This window comes from Sciurus vulgaris (genome assembly GCF_902686455.1).
Source record: "Sciurus vulgaris genome assembly, chromosome: 1".
NCBI lineage: Eukaryota > Metazoa > Chordata > Mammalia > Rodentia > Sciuridae > Sciurus > Sciurus vulgaris.
In genome coordinates, this window is record NC_136461.1 from 162,087,239 (window position 1) to 162,111,501 (window position 24,263).

Here is a 24,263-nt window from a genome sequence, read left to right on the forward strand (position 1 = left end):
ATTGTTATGAAATGTTAGTTGATATTTAAAAAAAAACATACAGCTTGTGTGTTATACAAGGAATGTGCAATGGAAGTTAGCAATTATCTGACAGAATGGCTAGTCCATTTGGGTGAGTCTTACTTTGAAAGCATCCCTATCTAGCGTGGTTGGCTATGTAGACTCAATTCATCATGAAATTGCAACCTTTGTACTTCCCTTTGTGTTGTTTAGACAGATAAAAATCAAATCTCATCATGCTTAAGGCATAGTATTCAGCAGAAGTTGAAATGTGCTAAAATTACTGAAGCATCATCTACTGCTGTGACAATACTTAAGGAACTGTCAGGTTTTAGTTCTTGGATGTTTATAACTCAGCCATAAAAACCCACTCTAGGTTAAAAGCTGATCTTTAAGGTCTCAGCACAAAAGAGATATATTGCTCGACTCTTCCTCTCACATAGAAGGAAGCAAGTGGTTGTAAATTTGCTTTGACTGTGGGTTTATAACAGAGAGGAAAACCAGATCTCACTTTCACACTAAGACTTTGCTCATTCATTCTAGTAGCTGCTGAGCATTTTATGCTTATGAAAGAACTACTCTTTCTTTGGATTCTAGCTCAAATGATTGCCTTCCTCCGTTTCCATTTTTAGAGTCAATAAGGTCTTCTACTTCTCAAAAATGTCTATGGAGGAGCCATGCAGATCATCCAACTGTATTCATCTTTCTGAGTCTCTCATGCCTCAGTGTCTCTTCCAAATATTTTTCCATAATCTCAATTTCTACCTTCCTTCCGGTGCTGGGGATTGAACCCAGGACCTCATGCATGCTAGGCAAGTGCTTTACCACTGAACCACACCCTAGCTCTAAAACACTGACTGGGTGTTGAGGGTTCATGATTTTGTAGTGAATTTAATCTGCATGTTTTGTGTAGTATTCCTCAGCAATGTTGGATTTTGTTGGTGTAGGAGTTAAGGAAGTCTTGTGTTCCATGATGGGTCCCAGGTTGGGAAAACACATGAGGGTAGGAGAGTTAGAAAATGTGAGGCTCTGTAAGTTGCATCAGGGAATAGAATATTGAGGTTAAAAAGTAATAATTAGTTTCAAGGTATAGTCACAGGTATATGTGAGAATTTGAGTAAATGTAGATTTTGTCTCAGGCTCTCTTACTTTGGTTTCTAAGTATTTTTATTCATTATGAGAGTTTAAGGTACAAATCTTTACTTACAGGTTTAATTTTTCTCTTGTGCACTGTTATAATATGTTCAGTGACTTGATAATTCTTTCTGTTCCCGTAGGAATCTCAAATTCAATTTAAAGGCAGGCATGGTGTGATGTGTTATATAAAGACAACACTAACTTTCATTTGCTTAAGAATCACGTGAAGATCATATTAAAATGCAGGTTCTGACTCTGTTGGTCTAAAGGCGGGCCTGAGTTCTGAAATTTTCAAGTGATACTATTGCTGCTTTTCCAAAGGCTACACTTTGAGTAGCAAGAGAATTTATCTGGTACTAGATAGACAATATTTCTTAGTCTTGTTGTGAAAATTGCCTTGGACATGGTAAGCGCTCAATATGTGTTAGATTTTACTATTATTATATATGGTTCTATCATATAACTGTATAAATTATGTGTATGAATGAATTAGAGACGCATCTTAAAAATCTTTAAATTGGAGTTTCTACATTTGTAAAACAGAGAAAAAATGAATGCGATGTGATTACCTCACATTGATTTTATGAAAAATTATGAAATATAATTTTTGCTATCTATATGCAAGTTGATTTCAATTTTCTCTCTAACCAGCTTCCTATTTCAGCTACTAACACAATTACCCCAACCATTAAGATTATTATATTTAATACTTACAGTTTTTAACTGCTTTATGTTCATCTTCCAGTACCTAAATGCTTTCTTAATGGAGTTTCCTTTACAACTTCTCTATAGAACATTGATATGTTTAGGACGGAGTTGCCATATCTCTGTGTTTCTGTATTATCTACATTATAACTTTCTGTATTTTGATGTGCTTCTGTCTGGGGCCTTGCTTGCCCCTCCCAGGGTTAGTTAATTCCTAGAGAGAGTGATCAACTCTCTCAAGAGTGTCTCATATGCAAAGTTAACTGATCCAGATCCCATACTTAAAACTACGTCACTCTCTTGCGTCTATCCACAGTCCCATTCACCAGTGCCAGGTACCAGACAAATAGAGATGGTCCTACACCTCAGAGCATGCTGCGGTTATTAAAACAAGCCAATACTAACCCTCCTTGCCCTGCTTCACCCCACCCGTTCCCCAGTTGTTGCTTCCCTATTTTGTTCACCCTCCCCACCCACCATGGTGTGGTAGGCTCCCTCCTTCTGAGACTCATGAGTAAAATCAACGACCTTATACCATACACTGTTACTTACCATAACTAAATAGCAATAAAACCTCTGTTTTAAAATAGTATCACAACTTCCAATTCATTATATTTTAATCGACTTTCCTTGAATCTCTGTCAAAATCCTCCCTTGTATGGCTTCCATTGTCTTCAAGATAGAGTTCAACATCGTTAACATTCAGAGCCCTTAAAGTATCTTATCCTTACATATAGCTCTTATTTACACATGTTCTCTCCAGGAGTTCCAGAACTGTTTCCATTTTCTTGATGTTGTCTCATGCTTTATCATCTTTTCCCATACTATCTCTGTGACATCTTTTTCACACACTGTTTCTGATCACTTGAACTACCTGTCTATGATTACTGAATACTCCCGGGTTTTTGAAGATGCTTCAAATGCATCCTGCTCCACAAAACCTCCTGGGAAGTTTCCCTTTTCTGAACTGATAGCTACCAAACCTCCTCTGGAGCTTGCTATGTATAGGAGACCCTGAACATTCATGGATGTATTGTGTGAGTTTTGACTGCTTTTGAGCAGTGTCAAATATCATAATAAATCGTTTTTCATTGCTAAATTTTGTTAAAGAATCAGTTTCAGCCATACTACTGTGAGCATGGTGAGTAGGAACCAATAGTTTCTCTAGTGGGAATAATTGTTTTGTGAACCAATAGTTTCTCTAGTGGGAATAATCGTTTTGTGATGTAGTCTAATTCTTCATTTGGTGTACATGCCTCCACATAGGTTTTTTTGTTTGTTTGTTTTTTAGCTTGTGATATGTAAAGTATCTTCTGAGGAAGTAAAAGTTCTAAAGATCCTATGCAGTTGAACTTTTCATTAATGCTGAGTCTGGGAATTCACAGAGATTTTGGTTTCTTTCATCTTGTAATATAGTTATTTATGCACTTGTTTTATTTTCTTACTATATTGTGATTTCCGACAGGATGCCATAGTAAACATCTGTAAAACAATGATTTAATAGTTATTTAAGATGGTATTTTTTAGTTTCTAGTTTAAATGACTTCTGAAGTTGATTTTAACTCAGTGATTTCATGATAATATTTGAATTGTAAGTAAATAAGAAAGTTTTAGAGCGTTTTCAGGAAGCTCCAAGTAAGAAGTTGACATAGAATTATCTTTCTCTGAAAAATGGTCTTTGCTGGTAGGTCTTCTGATGGGTCTAATGGTTTAAAAATGGAAAGGCAGTGTTGACCCAGTCATGTCCCCTTCCATGTCATTAAAATAGATAAAAGTTAGTAAAAGAAGTAGGAGTTAGAGGAGGAGGAGAAGAAAAATAACCACTAGATAAATTTTAATTCTTCTTCCATAAAATTTATAAACACCTGTTAGCCTTTGAAAAATGAAAATGCTACGTATCTAGGGATACATATTCAACTTACCTGACCAATTAAGCTGGAGAACACAAAAACTCCAGAAAAAAAATTCAAAAGTTGGAAAATAATTTCAAAGGTAGTTTGTGGCTCTGGGAGGCCCCCAATAGTAATTAAAGTTCGAACTGCCCAATAATAACATCTCAGATACCTGTGACAAGAGAAAGTATACATTTCCCTTATATTATTGAAATACTATTTTGCTTCATAGTGTAGATCATTACTAAATAATTACAAATTTATTCCTAATCAAAATTCTCTTTCAACAGGCAGTGCTGACAAATACTGTGTGTGCCATTGTAAGCTTCTTAGTTGTTTTAGTCAGCTTTTTCATTGCTGTGACTAAAGAATCTGACCAGAACAATTTTAGGGGAGGAAAAGTTTATTTGAGGGCCAATGGTTTCAGAGATTTTAGTCTGTAGAAGGCCAGTTCCATTCCTTGAGACTGAACATCATGATGGGAGAGTGTGTCAAAGGGAAGCACTCACATCATGATCAGGAAACAGAGAGATTTCACTGACCAGATACAAATATACGTCCAAGATAACACCCCAATTCCTACCTCCTCCAGCCACACCCTACCATTTCAGTTACCACTCAGTTAATCTCTATCAGGGGATTAAATCACTGATTGGATTAAGACTCTTACAACCCAATCATTTCTTCTCTGAACCTTCTTGCATTGTTTCACATGTGAACTTTTGGGGGACACCTCACATCCAAACCATAACATTACTCCTGTGGCCCTGAAAAGTTCACAATCATCTCACAATGCAAAATACATTTTGTCATTTCTAAGACTCCCCACAGTCTCAACAGTTCGAGATTGCTCAAAGTTCAAGTTCAGTCTTGTCTGAGGCTCAAGGCAATCTCTCATTGTAAAAGTAATTTACAAGTATCCAATATATAATGGTACAGAGTAAATATTTTCATTCACAAAATTAGGGGTATAGAAAGAAGGAATAGTACCAAAGCAAGACCAAAATCCAGCTGGGCAAACAAGTCCTGGAGTTCTATGTTTGGCATCTGGAGTACATAACACGATATCCTCTGCAAAGGGCTTGTGTCGCTCCACCCCTGTGGCCTTGGTTGTAGCCCAAGTGACCTTTCTGTTAAGTTGTCTCTGCTCAATTTCTGCAGCTTTCCTAGGACAATGTCCAAAGTTACTGGCATTTCTTAATCTTAAAAACTACCAGTAATATCCATGCCACTGCCTAAATTCTATGCTGCCTAGAAAGTTCTTCTACCAGTTTAAGAAGTACATTTCTTTTAAAATCAGCCTCACAGAAAGTCTCAGGACAAGGGCAAAATACAGGCAACTTCTTAGCCAGAACATAACACAAATGGCCTCTAATCCAATTACCAATAGTTTTTTCCTTTTCCTGTAAACCCTCTTGAACCCTGTCTTCACTGTTCAGAGTCCTATCAGAATTCTGGCCTTCTGAGCTCCCTCAAGAATCAGCCATTAAGCTCTACTTACAATAACCTAAAGCATTTCCAGTTTGTGCTGCTAACCATCTCAAAATTCCTTCCACTAATTCCAGAAAGTTCAAAAAAGCTTCTGAACCATATGGTCAGGTTAGTTACAGCAAGGACCCCCACTTCTCAGTACCACTTTCTGTATTAGGGTTTCTAGAGGAACAGAATCAACAAGAAGTATGATTATAAAAAGAGTATTTATTAGATTGGCTTATGTGATCAGAGACTGAATAGTCCACAATGGCTGTCTGCAAGCTGGAGAGCTGGAAGAACAAGTAGCTTCTCAGTCCAAGAGGCTGAACAGTGAGGGATCAATGGTGCTACCCTAGTTTGAGACCAAAGGCTTCTAGAAACTCTCTGGAGAATAATTGGCAGAGTCTGCTTCAGAAGAGTGAAGAAGTGAGAGTCTGATAACCTCAACAGCAGCAATCGAGAACCCGTTCAAGAAGAATCAAACTTGCATCTGCTGCTGCTTCCTTGTTCTTCCAACTTTTATTCCATCTAAGTCACCATCCTATTGGACAGTGCTGCTCACACTTATGGAGGGTCCCCAGTTCACTGTCCCATATGTCAATCATTCCTAGACACACCCTCATTGACACACCCAGAAGCCTCTTAATCATTGGCATCTCTTAATCCAATCAAGTTGGCAATTCAAATGAACCATTACATTAGTAAACACTGTGAAATGACTAAGCAATTAAGCCCAAGGAGGGTGTTCACTAGGTATCCCTGACATGTAGCATAAAACAACCAACATTTTATTAGGTTCTTAGCTTTGTAGGTCAGAGATTTTTGCAACACCCAGCAGAAATGTTTCATGATGAATGGGCCCTCAGCTGGGGCGACTTGAATGGCTGGTGATCTCTGGTGATTGAGACAAGATTCTTGATTCTTACTGTTAGGTGTGTTCTTCTGTTCTTCCCTACACCATACCTGCTTGCATTGCCCAAGGTAACTTCTTCCATTATATGTCTGAGCCTGACCTGGGATGGTTCGAACAACTGGGACGGGCTGGGTATCTTTCTCTTTTCATTTAGCCTCTAATTGTGATTAGTTTGAACTTTCTCATAAAATGGCAGTCTCAGGGTAGATGTGGACTTCTCACATGGCAGTTGGTTTCCCCAGAGCAAAGCAACCCCAAAGGTAGCTGAAAGTTTTCCTATAACCTAGAAACCCTATAACATCCTTAATTCTTGTCACATTATATTTGTCAAGAAAATTACTAGACCAGTTCAGATTCAAGGAAAGAGAAGTTTGAATTCATCTCTCAATGAAAGGAACAGGAAAGAATTTGAGGCCATCTTGAAATTTTATACCAGTGACTTGTGGGGGATATTATAGAGATCAAGTATATTTATGTAAATGGGAGAGTCTTTTATAGTTTATATGCAATTGTTTCTACTAGAAGAAAACAACTGATAAATACCTTCTCTGTATTTTTCCACCCACATTTTATTATGTTATTTAATATGCAAACCATGACAGAAGGAGGAGAAGGAGCTCCATCTTGGATGTAATAGGTAATTTATCTAGAAATTTAGTATTTAAGAAAATAAAAAAATTATCAGAAATATGCTTGACAAAGATTTTGTACTCAATTTGAGCACCTGTAAAAGGGAGAGGCTAAGATCACTATAACCCAAATAGGAAGAGGATCAGACAAGAATTTGATAAATGTTAGAATAGAACATATAATATTCATTCAGCTACATTTGGTTGTGTATTTCATGGAGTCTATAGTGAAGTGGGAATGAAAGTTAGTATTATAGCAACCCTGTATAATTGTAATTATATATATTTTTGTGCATGATTAAGCATACCATTTGGTATACTCCATATAGTTCCAATATTGTCCAGGTGAGGCATCCCCACTGAAGCCTTAAAGTCTTGTACATAAAGAATAACTCAAGATATTTTATAGAAAGGCATTTGGATTTAATGAATACCAAATAGCTATTTTAGTGTCCAGGATAGACAGAAAAGCAGCATTTTTATCACAATTCTGTCATAAGGTTTTATTTCTTGTTCTATTGGGCCAGTATAACAGCACTGTAGATAATTGTGTATTAGATTTTGAATAACGATAATGTTTTTTTTCTTGTGAAAATAGTTTATGGCTTGCAGATCTTTAAATACTAAGAAGTTGGGGTTTATGAAGAATGAAATAAACTGATGTTGAAGTCAATATTCAGATCAAAATAGGTTTATAAAGAAATCCCTCCATTTGAAATTCAATACCTTTTGAAGGACATGGAAATTTTTTTAAACCTGGTGGTTATAGGAAAAGAAAAAAATAATCAATTCTTTGATAGGGTTTAAAACCACTGTGCCAAGAGAATAAAAATATTACCACTGTGTAATTTTTTCCTAGCAGTCTTCCTTGGGCTTACTAATAGTGTAGTGAACTTGATGTCAAAGAGAACCACCTTGAAGAAGTAGGGAAGTAATTTTATGGATTGCATTTTAACTTTTCAAGTTCCAATTTATAATTTCCTATTACCTAATTTATTTTGGTCACAGGTCCTGGACCTGTGGGTCTCTTTAAATTAAAGAAATTTATTAAAGCCAATACTGTCCCAGAGTGAGAAGAGACTAGATTCTGTCCTTACATGGTTGATTCCATCATGTGTTGGAATTTCTGCCCCCTCTAAAGTCATTGTGGTTTTAACAGGAAGAAAACACATAGATTATTTTCTTTCCTTTTCTTATTTATGGGTGTTAAAAAATAAAAGTCAAATGTGCAACTTTGGCATTGATTTTACAAATCTCAAGGGCTAGTCTTAAACAATTTTTTTTAAAAAAATTAAATAGTCTGCTGTGTTAATAGGAAGTTTTTTGCCCTGATGCTTTGTGCTTTATTCTGGGATTCTTTTTTCAGTCAGGTCTTATGCCCAGACATGCACAACCAAAGGTAAGATTTGTAATTTAATTAGATGGCATCATATTGATTTTCTAGGATTAGCTTAATTAGTCAAGTGTGTCCATCTCTAATATCTACACCTCAGGCAGATAGATCTTTTCAAGGAGATTCTAGTTGGCTGATTTAAAGCCTGAACTATCTAGCTGTGAACTATACAATACTTGAAACACACACACACACACACACACACACACACACACACACACACAGCTCCAAGTTAAAGCAATAAGACAGAATTTGACATTAGACTTAAATTATTCAATGGGAAATAGGAATTATTCTTCTGTGAGTATATAAGGAACTAAAAAAACTAAGAAATAAGAAACAAATAAGCTGAACAGATATTTCTCAAAAGAAGATATATAAATGGACAAAAGTATCTGAAAAACCACTCACATCAGTAATTATCAGGGAAATGCAAATCAAAGCCACAAGTGAGATATCTCCCTCCAGTTAGAATGACTCTAATAAAAAAGACAGTGTTTTCCATGGTGGCTGCATGAACTCAAAACCTACCAACAGTGTATGAGAATTCATTTTTCTCCACATCATTGTCGGTATTTTTTTTTTTTTTTTGTCTTTTTGATTATAGTCATTTTAACTAGGGTGAGATGATTTCTCATTTTGGTTTTAATTTGCATTTCCCTGATGATTAATGAGTCAAACACCTTTTCATTTGCTCTATGGCTATTTGTATCTTTTCTTTTGAAAAATGACTTTCAGGTCCTTTGGCCATTAATGAATTAATTTATTTTTTGCTATTAAATAGTAGGAATTTCTTATGTATTTTGGATATTAACCCACGATCAGATATTTGGTTTGCAAATAGTTTCTCCTGTTTGGTCTATTACCTTCTCATTATGTTGTTTCCTTGGCTGTGTAGAAACATTTTTAAATGATATAAACATATTTGTCTATTTTTGCTTTTGCAGCATATATTTTGGGAGGGTTATATTAAGTATTACAGCCTGGACCAAAGTCATGGAGATTTAACTCTATGCTTTATTCTAGTAATTTTATACTTTTAGGTCTCACAATTACATCTTTAATCCATCTTTTCCCTTATTTATTAGTGCATTTTAATTATATGGAATAATGGGTTGCATTGTGGCATATTCTTACATGCTAATAACATACCTGCCCTGCTACTCTCCATTATCCTCCCCTCCCCTTCCTCTGATCCCTTTTCTCTAGTAGTCTTTCTGCTACTTTCATGTCTTCTCCACCCCTAGAGTCCACATATGAGGAAAAAATTGTGAAGCTAGTCTTTCTGTATCTTGCTTATTTCACTTAACATTTTATCCATCCATTTTCATGCAAATGACACTACTTTATTCTTTATGACTGCATAAAACTCTGTTGTGTATATATATCACATTTTCTTTGTTGGTATTTATTTATGGGCACCTAACCCAGATTCTATAACTTGGATATTATGAATTATGCTATAATAAACATGGATATTCAGGAATCTCTATAGTATGTTGACTTATTCCTTCTGCTATATTCTAAGTGGTGCTATCACTTATGATAGTTCTATTTTGACTATTTAAAGAAGTTACATACTGACTGCCATAGTACTATGTTAATTTACATTCCCACCAACAATGTATAAGTGTTTCTCCCCCGGATTCTTGTCAGGATTGTGGTTATTAATATGCTTGGTAATTGCCACTCTAACTAGGATGAGATGAAATCTCACTGTAGTTTTGATTTGAATTCTCCTGATGTCTAAAGTTTTCAGCATTTTACAATATAATTATTGACCATTTGCACATCTTTTGAGAAATGTCTCTTCAGTTCATTTGCTCACTTATTGCTTGGATAGTTTGTCTGTTTTTGGTGTTAAGTTTTTTGAGTTTTTAAAAATATATTTTGAATATTAATGCTCTCTCAGAAGATTAGATAGCCAAGATTCTCTCCATTGTATGGGCTTTTTCTTTATTCTGTTTTTTCCTTTGCTGTGCGGAACTTTTTCTATTTGATGAAGTCCCATTCGTTAATTCTTATTATTATTTCCTGAGTTATTGGAGTCCTATTCAGGAAATCATTGCCTGTGCCTATGTTTCGAAGTGTTTTTTAATAAAGGCACTCAGAGATATACACTCCCCTCATAGAACTGCCTTCACTGCATTCCACAGATTTTGGTATGTTCTTTCCACTTTCCTTTGATTATAGGAATTTAAAAATTTACCCCCTGGTTTCTTCTATGATCCAGTGATCATCCAAAAGTATACTGTTCAATCTCCAGTGTTCTTGCTGTTGATCTCTAGTTTTATTTCATTATAAACTGATAGGATGCAAGAAATTATTTAAATTTTGTATTTGTTAAGACTTTCATTATGTGAGACTCCCCCGCTAGAGTCATGAACCTGGCCAACTGGGAGCATTGCAGAGGAGGGCCATGCAATGAAAGACTTTGACACAGATTGAGTGTCCCAGGCCTGGGCAGCAGGACTAGACTGCAGGCAGGTACTTGGAAGAGGGCCACACAGTGAGAGGCTTTGGCACAGGGTGAAGCTCCCTGGCCCAGGCAGTAGGTCTGGACCCCTGGGAACATTGCAGAGAAGGGCTGCCCAGTCCAGGTGGTACTTCTGGAAGGAGGGAACTTCTCAGAGAAGAGCTGCCCAGCAAAACTTCTCTACTGGGTGAGTCTTCCCCGCCAGTGGGGCTTTCTCACCAGAGTGGTAGAACCAGAGACACAGGCCCAGACCAGTCATGCCCCAGCCCACAGTCTAGTCCCCCTTTTGACTGACCATCGGTCAACAAGTGGAGGCTCCTTTGCCCACTAGCAGGGAATACATACCACCTGAAGGCCACCACCCCTAGAGGGGCAGCTTCCTTGTGGATCACTGCATTATCAAGTTCCTCCAAGACTTCAGGCTACTGAAGACTAGGAGGTGAGTTATTGGAAATCTACAGGGACACTATAGGTCAAGAAGAAATCTGCAATATCTCAGCGTTCCACTGATACCTGACTAATATGAGAAAACAAGGGAAGAAAATGTCCCAAACAAACCTAGAAGTTACATCAATAAAATCCAATGACAGCATGGGGCAGAAGAAATGTCAGAAAGGGAGTTCAGAATATACATAATTAAAATTTTCAGGGAAGCAAACAATGAGATGAAAGAGCAAATGCAGGCATTGAATGATCGCACCAATCAACAGTTAAAAGAGCAAATACGGGAAGCAAGAGATCATTTCAATAAAGAGTTAGAGATACTGAAAAAAACAAAACAGAAATCCTTGAAATGAAGGAAACAATAAACCAAATTAAAAACTCCATAGAAAGCATAACCAATAGGATAGAACACCTGGAAGACAGAACCTCAGACATTGAAGACAAAATACTTAATCTTGAAAACAAAGTTGACCAAACAGAGAAGATGGTAAGTAATCATGAACAGAATCTTCAAGAATTATGGGATATAATGAAAAGGCCAAATTTAAGAATTATTGGGATTGAGGAAGGCTTAGAGAAACAAAACAAAGGAATGAAAAATCTATTCAATGAAATAATATCAGAAAATTTCCCAAGCTGAAGAATGAAATGGAAAATCAAGTACAAGAGGCTACAGGACTCCAAATATACCAAATTACGATAGACCCACACCAAGGCACATTATAATGAAAATACCTAACATACAAAATAAAGACAGAATTTTAAAGGCTGCAAGAGAAAAAAATCAAATTACATTCAGAGGGAAACCAATATGGATATCAGCAGATTTTTCAACCCAGACCCTAAAAGCCAGAAGGGCCTGGAACAACATTTTTCAAGCTCTGAAAGAAAATGGATGCCAACCAAGAGTCTTATACCCAGCAAAACTTACCTTCAGATTTGACAATGAAATAAAATCCTTCCATGATAAACAAAAGCTAAAAGAATTTACAAAGAGAAAGCCGGCACTAGAGAACATTCTCAGCAAAATATCCATGAGGAAGAGATGAAAAACAAAGAAGCAAATCAGCAAAGGAAGGAACTACCCTAAAGGAACAGCCAAATAAAGGAGAAACCAAGTGGTGTCAAAAAAAAAAAAAAAAAAAAAGAGCTAAATGACTGGGAATACAAATCATATCTCAATAATAACGCTGAATGTTAATGGCCTGAACTCATCAATCAAAAGACAGGGACTGACTGGCAGATTGGATTAAAAAGAAATATCCAACAATATGCTGCCTGCAAGAGACTCACCTCATAGAAAGAGATACCCACAGACTAAAGGCGAAAGGATGGGAAAAAACATACCATGCACATGGACTCAGAAAAAAGCCGGAGTATCTATCCTTACATCAGATAATGTGAACTTCAAGCCAAAGTTAGTCAGAAGGAATAAAGAAGGACATTTCATACTGCTTAAGGGAAGCATAAATCAGCAGACATAACAATCATAAATATCTATGCCTCAAACAGTGGCTCATCCATGTACCTCAAACAAATCCTTCTCAATTCCAGAAACCAAATAGACCACAACACAATAATACTAGGTGATTTTAACACACCTCTCTCACCAATGGACGGATCTCAGATCTTCCAAACAAAAAATGAACAAAGAAACCATAGATCCCAATAGCACAATAAATAATTTAGACTTAACGGGCATATATAGAATATACCATCCAACAAAGAGCGAATACACTTTCTTCTCAGCAGCACATGGATCCTTCTCTAAAATAGACCATATTTTATGCCACAAAGCTACGGTTAGCAAATACAAGAAGATAGAGATACTACCTTGTATTCTATCAGATCATAATGGATTGAAATTAGAAATAAATGACAGAATAAAAAACAGAAACTACTCCAACACCTGGAGATTAAATAATATGCTATTGTATGATGAATGGGTAACAGAAGACATCAGGAGGGAAATAAAAAAATTCTTAGAGGTAAACGAGAACAAAGATACATCATATCAAAATCTCTGGGACACTATGAGAGCAGTACTTAGGGGAAAATTTATTTCATGGAGCCCATTCAATAAAAGAAGAAAAAAATCAACAAATAAATGACCTAGCACTACAGCTCAAAGCCCTAGAAAAAGAAGAACAGAGAACACCAAAAATAGTAGAAGACAGGAAATAGTTAAAAATCAGAGCTGAAATCAATTAAATTGAAACAAAAGAAACAGTACAAAAAAAAATTGACAAAATAAATAGTTGGTTCTTTGAAAAAATAAGCAAAATTGATAAGCCCTTAACAACACTAACAAAGAGAAGGAGAGAGAAAACTCAAATTACTAAAATTTGGAATGAACAAGGAAATATCACATCAGACACGAGTAAAATACAAAACATAATTAGAAGCTATTTTGAAAATCTATACTCCAACAAAATAGAAATTCTCAAAGACATCAACAGGTTTCTAGAGACTTATGAATTGCCTAAACTGAACCAGGAGGACATACAGAATTTAAGTAGATCAATTTCAAGTAATGAAATAGAAGAGGTCATCAAAAGCCTACCAACAAAGAAAAGTCCAGGACCAGATGGGTTCTCGGCCGAGTTCTACAAAACCTTTAAAGAAGAGCTCATTCCAATACTCCTCAAAGTATTCCATGAAATAGAAGAGAAGGGAACCATTCCAAACTCATTCTATGAAGCCAATATCACTCTGATACCTAAACCAGACAGAGAAACATCGAGGAAAGAAAATTTCAGACCAATATCCCTAATGAACATTGACGCAAAAATTCTCAACAAAATTTTAGCAAATTGCATACAAAAATATATTAAAAAGACAGTGCACCACAATCAAGTGTGTTTTATCCCAGGGATGCAAGAAGGTTGGTTCAACATCCGGAAATCAATAGATGTAATTCACCATATCAACAGACTTAAAGTCAAGAATCACACGATTATTTCGATAGATGCAGAAAAAGCATTTGATAAAATACAGCATCCCTTCATGCTCAAAACACTAGAAAAAAATATGGATAGTGGGAACATTCCTTAACATTGTAAAGGCCATCTATGCTAAGCCAATGGCTAATATCATTCTAAATGGTGAAAAACTGAAAGCATTCCCCCTAAAAACTGGATCAGGGCAGGGATGCCCTCCTTCACCACTTCTATTCAACATTGTCCTTGAAACTCCAGCCAAAGCAATTCGACACACCAAAGAAATTAAAGGAATACAAATAGGAAAAGACGAACTCAAACTATCCCTATTTGCTGATGACATGATTATATATTTAGAGGAACCAGGAAATTCCACCAGAAAACTTTTAGAACTCATACATGAATTTAGTAAAGTAGCAGGATATAAGATCAAAAAGAAGGGTGGGAGGGTGGGGAGGAAGGAAAAAAATAACAGGATGAATCAAAAAATATTACCCTATGTGAATGTATGATTACACAATGGTATGCCTCTACTTCATGTACAAAAAGGAAACAAGATGTATCCCATTTGTTTACTATAAAAATAAATTTAAAAAAAAGACTTGCATTATGACTTAAGATATAATCTGTTTTGGAGAAATCTCCATAAGCTGCTGAAAAGAATGTGTATTCTGTTATTGGATGGGATCTTCTGTAGATGTCGGATAAGTTCATTTGATCTATAGTATGACTTAACTCTAGTATTTCTTTTTCCATTTTTTGTCTGGATGATGTATCTATTTGTAAGAGTGGGATATTGGAGTAACTCACTATTATTGTGTTATGGTCTTTCTGTCTGTTTATGTTGAATAGTATTTGTTTTGTGAATTTGGGTACATTCACTTTTGGTGCATATATATTTATGATTTATATTTATAAATATATATTTATATTTTCTTCTTTACCAATATGTAGTGACCTTCTTTGTGTTTTCTGACTAATTTTGATTCAAAGTCTGCTCTGTTGAGTATGAGCATGGCTACTTCTGCTTGCTTTTATAATCCACTTGCATGAAATATTTCCCATTCTTTCACCACTTCATTATCTTTCCAGTGAGATGTTTTTTTGCAGGCAACAAACAGTTGAGTGTTTATGTGTGTGTGTGTGTGTGTGTGTGTGTGTGTGTGTGTGTGTGTGGAGTAACTTTACAATCCACCAGTTTGTGTTTCTCTGAAAATTCTACCTGACTGAAACCAATTGTTCATAAATGAATCAGTCTGAGCAGCTATGGATGAAGTTACCTAAGAGCTGAGCAGTAATGTCTGGGTATGAAACTAATAAGAAGGGACAACTGAGAATCAAACAACAGATCAGTCTGAAAACAAGGGGACATGAAGGAAGTGTGCAAAAGTTCTACTGTGCAGAAGTTTTATGAGGTATTGGACATGTTTGTTTTTACATTGTTTGAAGAAATGCTGTTCTTTTGATATGTATTACCTAGATCTTGTAAAGGCTTACACAAGTTCCATTTAATGACTGTATTCATTGACTCAACAACTTATAATTTTATAATTTATAACAATTTTAATTTATGTCTTATAATTTTTAAAGAGACTCCTCTTAAGAGATTAATCCTCTGACTCAAATGTAATTATCAGGTTTTCTACTGACAAGAACATTAAGTGCATAGCACCTAAATTGAGTTGTGATTAACGCCTGACACCACAGCCTGAAGAAATAGTCAGCTTATTGTGGTTTCAGATCTTTAATGTCCCCTGAAAATGTCATGCATTAAGCAATGGCAGGAGTGTTTTGAGGTGAAATGAGTGGATCATGAGAACTGTAAACTCATCAGTGGACTAATCCATTTGATGGATTAATAATTTAAATGGACTTCTGGGTAGTAACTATAGACAGGTGGGTTGGGACTGGAGGAAGTAGGTCAGTGGGAGCATAGCTTCAGTTGTGTCTATAATCCCTTCCTCTCGGTCTCTATTTCCTGGCTACCATGAGCTGAGCAGCTTTCCTCCACCATGCCTGTCCATCATGATATTCTGCCTCACCTCAGGCCCAGAGCAATGGAGTTGACTGACCATTGACTGACACCTCTGAAATTGTGAGCCCCAAATAAAATTTTCCTTCTCTAAGTTGGTCTTGTCAGGTCTTTTGGTCACAGTGATGAAAAGCTGACTAACATACAGCTATAGGTACAAAGAAAGGCACAGGAAAAAACAACTCCATGACTGAAAGTTTAACCAGAGCCACTTGGGATATTTTTGAAGATATCTCAGAGGTATGACACTACTTTTTGGCACTAGTGCTCCAAGAGTCTTCAAAATAGGGTACTAGTTTTTATTAGTTTTGAAGTTTCTCGATCTTGAGTGTCTGGTTGAGGTTTTGGTCAGTTTGCTCAATTCTTCAGTGGTCATAATAGAAAACTCTGGTTTTGCAGGAAATTTTCCATTTTCTTTTTTCACTAGGTGAATCCCTGTATTGTACGGGGATTTCATGGCCGGTTTGGTAGATGTGAGACTGTAATGCTTTCTACTGGCAGAGGGACAGCTGCACTTGCACTGGAAGGTCTTTCCACAGTCCTTTGTGTGTCTTTTCAAGTCCCATTCAGGGCCATATGAATTACTGTACTTATTCCACTTATGTTTCTTGGCATGCATTTTCATAAAGTGGTGTTTTAGGAGAGATAACTGAGAAAATAATCTCTAGGTTCCTCTAGAGCATACTTCAATTGGACAACAGTAGAATTTCCATACAATTTTCAAATCTTATTGTTGGATTTACCATGCCATCCTGCAGGCAGTGGCTCTTGTCCAGGTGCATGTTGAGCACCAGGCTCTTGGGCATGACCTTGTTGCAATCATGAACAGCGCATAGCATGTTAGTCTGTATGGCTAGAGAGAGCTGGCTCACCAATGGCTGATCAGCTCCCAGGTGATAGGCAGCAGATTACCAGCTGTGGTGCAGCTAGGGCAACAACCAGCTGCCCCTCAGCCAGAGCCCAGGGGGCCCTCACATACCTGAGTGGCAGTGTCCCCTTTGGGGCTGGCCCTCATATTGGCAGGAGCCTTGTCCTTGGCCCTGTAGCTGTCTCTGTGGCCACCATGGCTCGTCCATGGTGGTAGGTCCTGCCTCTAGCTTCTTTATTCCATTTTGAGTCGATTTTTGTGTATTGTATAAGGTTCCAATTTTGTTTTTTGCATATGGGTATTTAGTTTTCTTCACACCACTTTATTTTGCGTTTTAATTTTTATTTATATATTTATGTATTTCTTATTAGAGCTTTATGGTTATACATTCTAGTTCATCCCGACAAACTCATACATGCCCAGTACCACTTATTGAAGAGACTAATTTTTGCTATTGTGTATTTTTGGCATGCTTGTCAAAGATTTTATTTTATATAAAATATATATATAGATATATGTCAAGAAGCATAAATGGAGCAAGTACAATATTTTATATATATATGTATATATATATATATATATATATATGGCTCTTTATTCTGTTCCATTGGTCTATATGTCTGTTTTTAATGGCAGTGTCATATTATTTTGATTACTATAGCTTTGTAATACACTTTGAAATTAGGAAGGCTGATGATTTTAGCTTTGTTCCTTTTGCTCAAAACTACATTAGCAATTTGGAGACTTTTGTGGTTTCATATGAATTTTGGGGTTGTTTTGCCTATTTCTGGAGAAAAATACCTTTGGGATTTTGGTAGGGTTTGCACTGAATCTGTATATTGCTTTGGATAGTTTGAACATTTTAACAATTTTAATTCTTCCAGTCCATGAACTTGGGTGTCTCTCCATTTATTTGCATCAGCTTCAGTTTCTTTCATTTGTGTTTTATTGATTTTGGTGTACAAGTCTTAAACCTTCTAGTATTTTATTCTTTTTGATGCTATCATAAATGGGATTATTTTCTTAATTTCCTTTTTGGATAGTTCATTGTTAATGTAGAAGTGCTAATTATTTCTGTATCATTTGACAAATTTTTGGCAAATGCATATATTTGTTTAATCTAAACATTTATTAAAACACAGAATATTTCTATCACTCCAGAAAAGTTTTTGGTTCTTTTATAGTCAGTTCTTTTCCCAAGAGCCTCAGAGGCAACTAGTATTTTAATTTTTTCTACTATAGATATGTTTTTCCTCTTTTAGGATTTCGCATAAAAGAATCACACAGTATGTCTGTGTGCTTTTGTGTAAGGTATCTTTCACTCATGAGCATTAGTCATATTTCTTGTGTCAGTAATTTATTCTTCTGTATTGCTGAGTAGCATTCATTATATATATACTACAGTTTATCTTTTCATTTCTGGATGAACAACTAGGTCCTCACAAGTTTTTGGTTATGATTAGAGCTTCCATGAATATTTTACTATAAGTTTCTTCTCTGTATATATCTTTTCATTCCTTTTGGGTAAATTTCTAGGCTTGGAATTTTTTAGTTGTAAGTTAGGTATATGTTTAATTAAAAAAGAAACCCGTGTGATCTTTTTCTAAAATGGTTTTACCATTTTATATTCCTGCCAACAATATATGAGAGATTCAGTAGCTCTAATTTATTCTACCAATTGATATTGTCAGTCTTATCCCATCACTTGGCATTGTCAATACTTAAATTTTAGATGTTGTGGTGAATGTATATTTAATATAATTGGCATCTTAATTTTCTGCAAAACATTTATATTATGTAAATTAACAAATTCAAAAAAAGTATTTATTAATTGATTTTGGTTACAAGTTTACAATTTTGATTATGAATTTTCTAGCAACAGATTTCCTCTGTGTGTGTGTGTGTGTGTGTGTGTGTGTGTGTGTGTGTGTTCACAATCAGTGGGCCTTCTGATGTTAAGTTTTAAAATACTTAAAAATTTTTAAAAATTTTTACTTCAGTAAAAGTGCAAAAAATGTTGTTACACCTATCACACATATTTAAGTCACTCTGAGTAATGTATAGTTTTGTAAGATATTTTCACTTTTTTTGCTCTATTATTGCTCTTCATCTCAAGGCTACTGTGTATTGTCCTTTGAAGCAGTGCTGGGACCTACTTTTTTCCATTAAGAACATTGCCTTATAATATGTTAATGTCATTTCATTGAAGCAGAAAGTTAGTGGAGTCTGTGTTATACCAGGGCCTTGTATCTACCAAAAGGAAATTTGGCTATTAAATAGCCAGTTGCCATTATTGAGTCCTGATTCTACCACACAAAATTTTCCAAAAGATCTTTTTCATTCCTGGGACACTTGCATATCTAATTGTCAAGTTTAATTTATGATCCTTGTTATTTTCTAAGTGTTTAATTGAGTTAGTGGTTATAGCTGACTCACAAACCCATAAAACCCTTCAGTGGTAAACTAATTAGCCACTGCACCTGCCCTCCAAATAATTAGCATTGTTCATTACTAACAATCAGCATTGGAGTTATTAAGTTATCTAAAGCAGTTGTCTAAAGCAGAGGCTTCCAAACTTTTTTTTAAAATCATGATCCCAAGTAGAAAATGAATTTCATAGGCCAACCCAGGGCATGCACACACGTGTGTGCGTCTGCATGCAAACACACACACACACATACACACTTGTCTATTTGACAGAGGCTGATATTTTCGACTCTATTCTCCTATGCTCTTTTTCACTTACAAACCTGCTATAAAGACTTTATTGCCTATGAATAGGTTATGAATGACCATTAAAAAACCCCACTGACTTAAAAAATTCATACACTGAACTGAAATAAAGAAGAATCAATAAAAGTTTCTTTAAAAATCAGAACTTACTTGTTTCCTTCACCATTGTATACCCATCTAGTTGTGCCAATTCCTTCATAGCTTGAAGCCCAGTAATAAATACAGGCATTAATGTGCAGAATAAACAACAAGTACCCAGTGGTTCGAATGACTCTGTCAGAGACAATAAAGGCAAAGTAAGGATTCATGTTGTTTCTGGAATGCAGCCTATTTGAACATTTTCTTTTCCTCAAAGTCTCCACTGAACCTCCTTGCTTTAGATTTGCCAACTGTTAACTCTCATTAGTACAGTAGAAAGAGATGGAGCCATTGCATGTTTTCTAACTGCAGTGTCTTGACTGGGACTGACAGAGTGTAAAAAAAAAACCTCCTTCTCTTTTCACAGATGGTATGAGTCAACTCTGTGAAAGACATGCCTCCAGGGTCACCTCTCCATTTTGAGGCTCATAAAATATGCTACGCTGATTTAACTGGATATCTCTGAAAAGCTCGTGGGACTTTGTGTTAGGATGAACTGTTGTGTCTAGAGGTCTCTGTGCAAGTGAAGTTCAGAACAGCAAATGAGTGAAGTTTAGATTAAGAATCAATTGTCATGAGAGAGACGAGGGTTGGCTTGCAAAAGAGCACATTTATTTGTACTTGTTTTGACTGGAGCAGGTAATAAGTTCTATTTTTAGTCCAGTATTCTTCTAAAATCTGATATGATTTTCATTCTTTTATCTCACTCAGAATATCTAAATATGTTTCAGAATACATATTTTACATAGCCAAAATTTGAAATTATCCCCCTTTCTTGAACGGGGTGGTCATATTTCTCCCATTTTTCTGCCATTGAAAGTGTTAACATCATTCTTCATTTTCCCCAAGTGTAAGGGTTATACGTTACCTGTAGATATATGCTTTGTCCATTATAGACTCTAGGTGATGATTAAACTGAAAAAATGAAGTGTACTATGTAGAAAACAAGCAAAAGAAACACAAAAATATATTAGTCTCATCCACAGCTATTTAGATAAAACTATGCAAAATAGATTTTATTTATTATTGAAAATAACTTTATTTGTACATCTTTAAAAAAAATACAGATCCTGTTTAGAGGTATTTTCCCCTGGGAAATACATTTTAGCATGGTGCCAAACTTCCAGAGCTTCTTGCTTTATTTTATTTCTACCCTCTAGTTATAGTCTTATTTGTAAGGTTTGTTGAAAATCAATCATGTCTTTTTTTTTTTTTTAAAGCTTATAGTATTATTTCATAATAATTAAAGTCATACTCTTCAAAAACTTAAGTGAAAGAGGAAAAGTCTACTGGAATACATTGAAGTCATAAACAGGTACATCCTTTTGCTCAACACTAGCATTATTTTTAAGCTAGTGTATTAAATGTATATTTGTTTCAACAAAAGTTAAACCCAGTAAGTATTCGCATTAGCCAACTTTCTTGACATTATGCAAAGGTACAATGAATTTATGTGATCTAATCCGAACAGAGTTGCTATTTTCCCCAAGGTTCTCTTCTGCTTGCTTCTGTTTGTATCTCGGCTCTTACTGCTTTTCTGCATTCCTATCCCTCAGTTCCTCTTCCCCTTTCATTACTATAGGCAACATAACATAGGACCAAGAGTACAAATCTCAGAGCTAAATTCCAATCCTGTCTCTGCAATTTACTATGTGATCTTGGAAAACTCTCTTTCTATACTTTGTTTCCTTGTCTATAATATGGATACAATAAGAGCATATGCCTCATAAAAGTTTTGTGTACAGTTATCCATTAATATATTTAGTGTACTTAGACTGGCAGAATCTTATAGACAGAAGGGGCCTTAGAAATTAAGATTTCTTGGTTGAAAACATCACCCAATGTAGATATGACAGCAGTAAAATATTTGGAATTAAAAATAATATAGAATTGCAATAACTTTTTAATTAGAAATACAAATGATTTGTTTTTCCATAATTTCTGAGTAGGCAAACATCCTCAAATACTCTGATTATGATAATTTCAACTTGTAACCTGTTTATTGTGCTCTTAATAGTATTTTGCACAAAGGAGCAATGTTTTAAAATGTAGCTTAAGTGTTCATAATAGAGAAAATTTATATTCTTAATTTGTTTTCTTATTTTATAGCTTAGAGATAAATGATAAATATTTATCCTAGAGAAATTTCATTTAAATGATATCCTTATGAATAAGGACTATAAGTGTAGGAAAAGAAGATCAATGTTGACTTTTATAATCTCCTATAACCTTCCTATATTTTAAAAATACTTCAGGATACAGAAGGCTTTCAAACATTTTAAGGATACAGAGATGGAAGTATGAGGAGTTGGCATTTAAAAAAAATTAATTAACTAATTAATTAATTTTGAGACAGGGTCTCCATAAATTACTTAGGGCCTCACTAAATTGTTGAGGCTGACTTTGAACTTTTGAGCCTCCTGCCTCAGCCTCCTGAGTCATTGGGATTACTGGTGTGCACCACCATGCCTGGCTCAGGAGTTGGCATTTTATAAGCCCTGATTATAATGCCAAACAAACTCCCAAATCCATAGGAACCCAAGTCTTTTTGAAAATTGGTTAATTTTGAGCAAGTGCCTTTTGAAACTTGCATGAGGAACTAGAAATTTGATGAGAGATGGCCCCACACTAGGCTTCTTGGAACACTGTGTGCTGTCTCAATTTATACTTATACTCTTCCATCAAACCAGATGCTTCAAGAACTGTCTTTGGTGCATGGAAATATGGGGTAAGGACCATTTAACTTGAAAGACTACGAGCATGAAAAGAAAGTTCTTTCTGCCTGATCTTTATTGCCAATTTGGATTAAATGAAGAATTTAGATTCAGATAAGTATGTGACAGTGTCCGATCTTGCCTTTCTGCAGTAGTGTGTCTGTAAAGATTGTTTTCACCATGCTCATTTTAATTTTTTTTTAATCTCTAAACGGAAGATGGTGGGAGGGAAAATGAGATAATGGATATAATTCTTGAGCAAAGTCTGGAGCCCCAAGAGTATATTCAATAAATGACACCTACTGCTATTATCGTTGCTGTCAGGGTTCACCAGTGTCACCAGGTTATTCTATCTTGTCTGTCCAAGATGCAATACAGACAATACACTAAAATTTATACAATCTCTTGTATTCCTTTTAAGAGGGAGATACGTTATTATTGCTATTCTTAAAGATTTATATGAAATTTCAAACTCTGACTCTCTTCGGCTCTTTTAGGTACCCAACAAAGCTATGAGTTATGAAATATGTACATCTTTCTGAATAGTTAATGCATTTAAATAGTTCAAAATTAATATGAAATATATACCTTCAAAAGTGTTGCTCTTACTCTTGCCCCTATCCAACCTGATTTTCATTCCTGCTTCCCCTTTTCACCTGAGGTAACCAATTTTACTGGCTGGCCTTTCTGTTAAACAGGAGTTAGTATTGTTATAAAAATGGTTCTGTGTCTAGTTTCTTTTCCCTTTTAATTTAGCAATTTATCTTAGAGGTATTTCCATATTAGTGCATAGAAAATTTCCTCTGTATTTTAAAGCTACAGTGTATTCTATTATGTAGATGTACCTCAGGGTTTTTAACTACTTCTCTTTTGATGAACATTTTAGTTGTACCCAAGTATGTATATAATTTCATGATGCAAGAGTGTGCTTGCATTTATTCTAGAATAATAGAATTTTAGATGAGTAGGATAACTTAGAGGTAACCTAATCTAATTCCTTCTTATTATAGCCCATTTTTCAGACATTCAGTAACTGATTACAAAAAGAACAAATAGAAAAAAATTATAAAAGATTCATTTGTAATTATAGTTTTATTTAGAAGTACAAATTATACTTAGTTTAAATTATAATAATACCTGTTATGGGATATATAATAAAAGTAATGAGTAGCAATTTCCAGTGGTAGAAGCAATTGCACTTTTCTATTATTCAGTTAAAAAATTTTATAGCACTGATGAGGCCAGAAAAAGGAAGACAGTTTGGAGAAAAATTGAAAATATCGGTAATTTTAGTATATTTTGAATTACTTTGAGATTTCCATAATTGTAAGGAGAAAGCAATTATCTTACCTTTAATACCCTATTTGCTCTAAATATTGGATTAAACCCAAAGAAGAAGTAGAGAACGTCAAATGGGATTACTGAGGCGACATCCAACTGTTGGAAGAGAATGTTCACAATTATGTCATGTTTACATGCTTTATTGGGCATAGATGAATTTATAGCAACATATGTGAAAGTTGGCTAGTCATAATAAATTATTTGTTGTTTAACACAAAATTGCTTTCAATCAAATATGCATGTTAGCACCAAGAGAACATGGAAACAATTTTGTCATCTACTTTCAATGCATTTCATTCCCACCTTCCTGTGTCTGATCTTTCCTTAGGTGCTGCATTTGCTGGGGTTGTTGTTGAGTTGCCATATATACTTCAGTGATGGCATGGCAGCTAATGTTAAAATACATTTTTAATAGTCTTTTAAAAATGATTTAAAA

The 24,263-nt window shown here is 35.3% G+C and overlaps 1 protein-coding gene across 1 annotated transcript in view; it reads right to left on the minus strand.

The window, feature by feature from the left end:
- CNGB3 (cyclic nucleotide gated channel subunit beta 3) overlaps positions 1-24,263 on the minus strand; it is a 141,305-nt gene that overhangs the window by 44,864 nt on the left and 72,178 nt on the right. The window contains exons 8-11 of the mRNA XM_079146608.1: positions 23,837-23,923; positions 20,641-20,705; positions 19,785-19,907; positions 3,765-3,906 (exon numbers count right to left, since the gene is read on the minus strand). Coding sequence (XP_079002734.1) covers positions 3,765-3,906; positions 19,785-19,907; positions 20,641-20,705; positions 23,837-23,923 — 417 coding nt within the window. The remainder of the gene's footprint in view (positions 1-3,764; positions 3,907-19,784; positions 19,908-20,640; positions 20,706-23,836; positions 23,924-24,263) is intronic.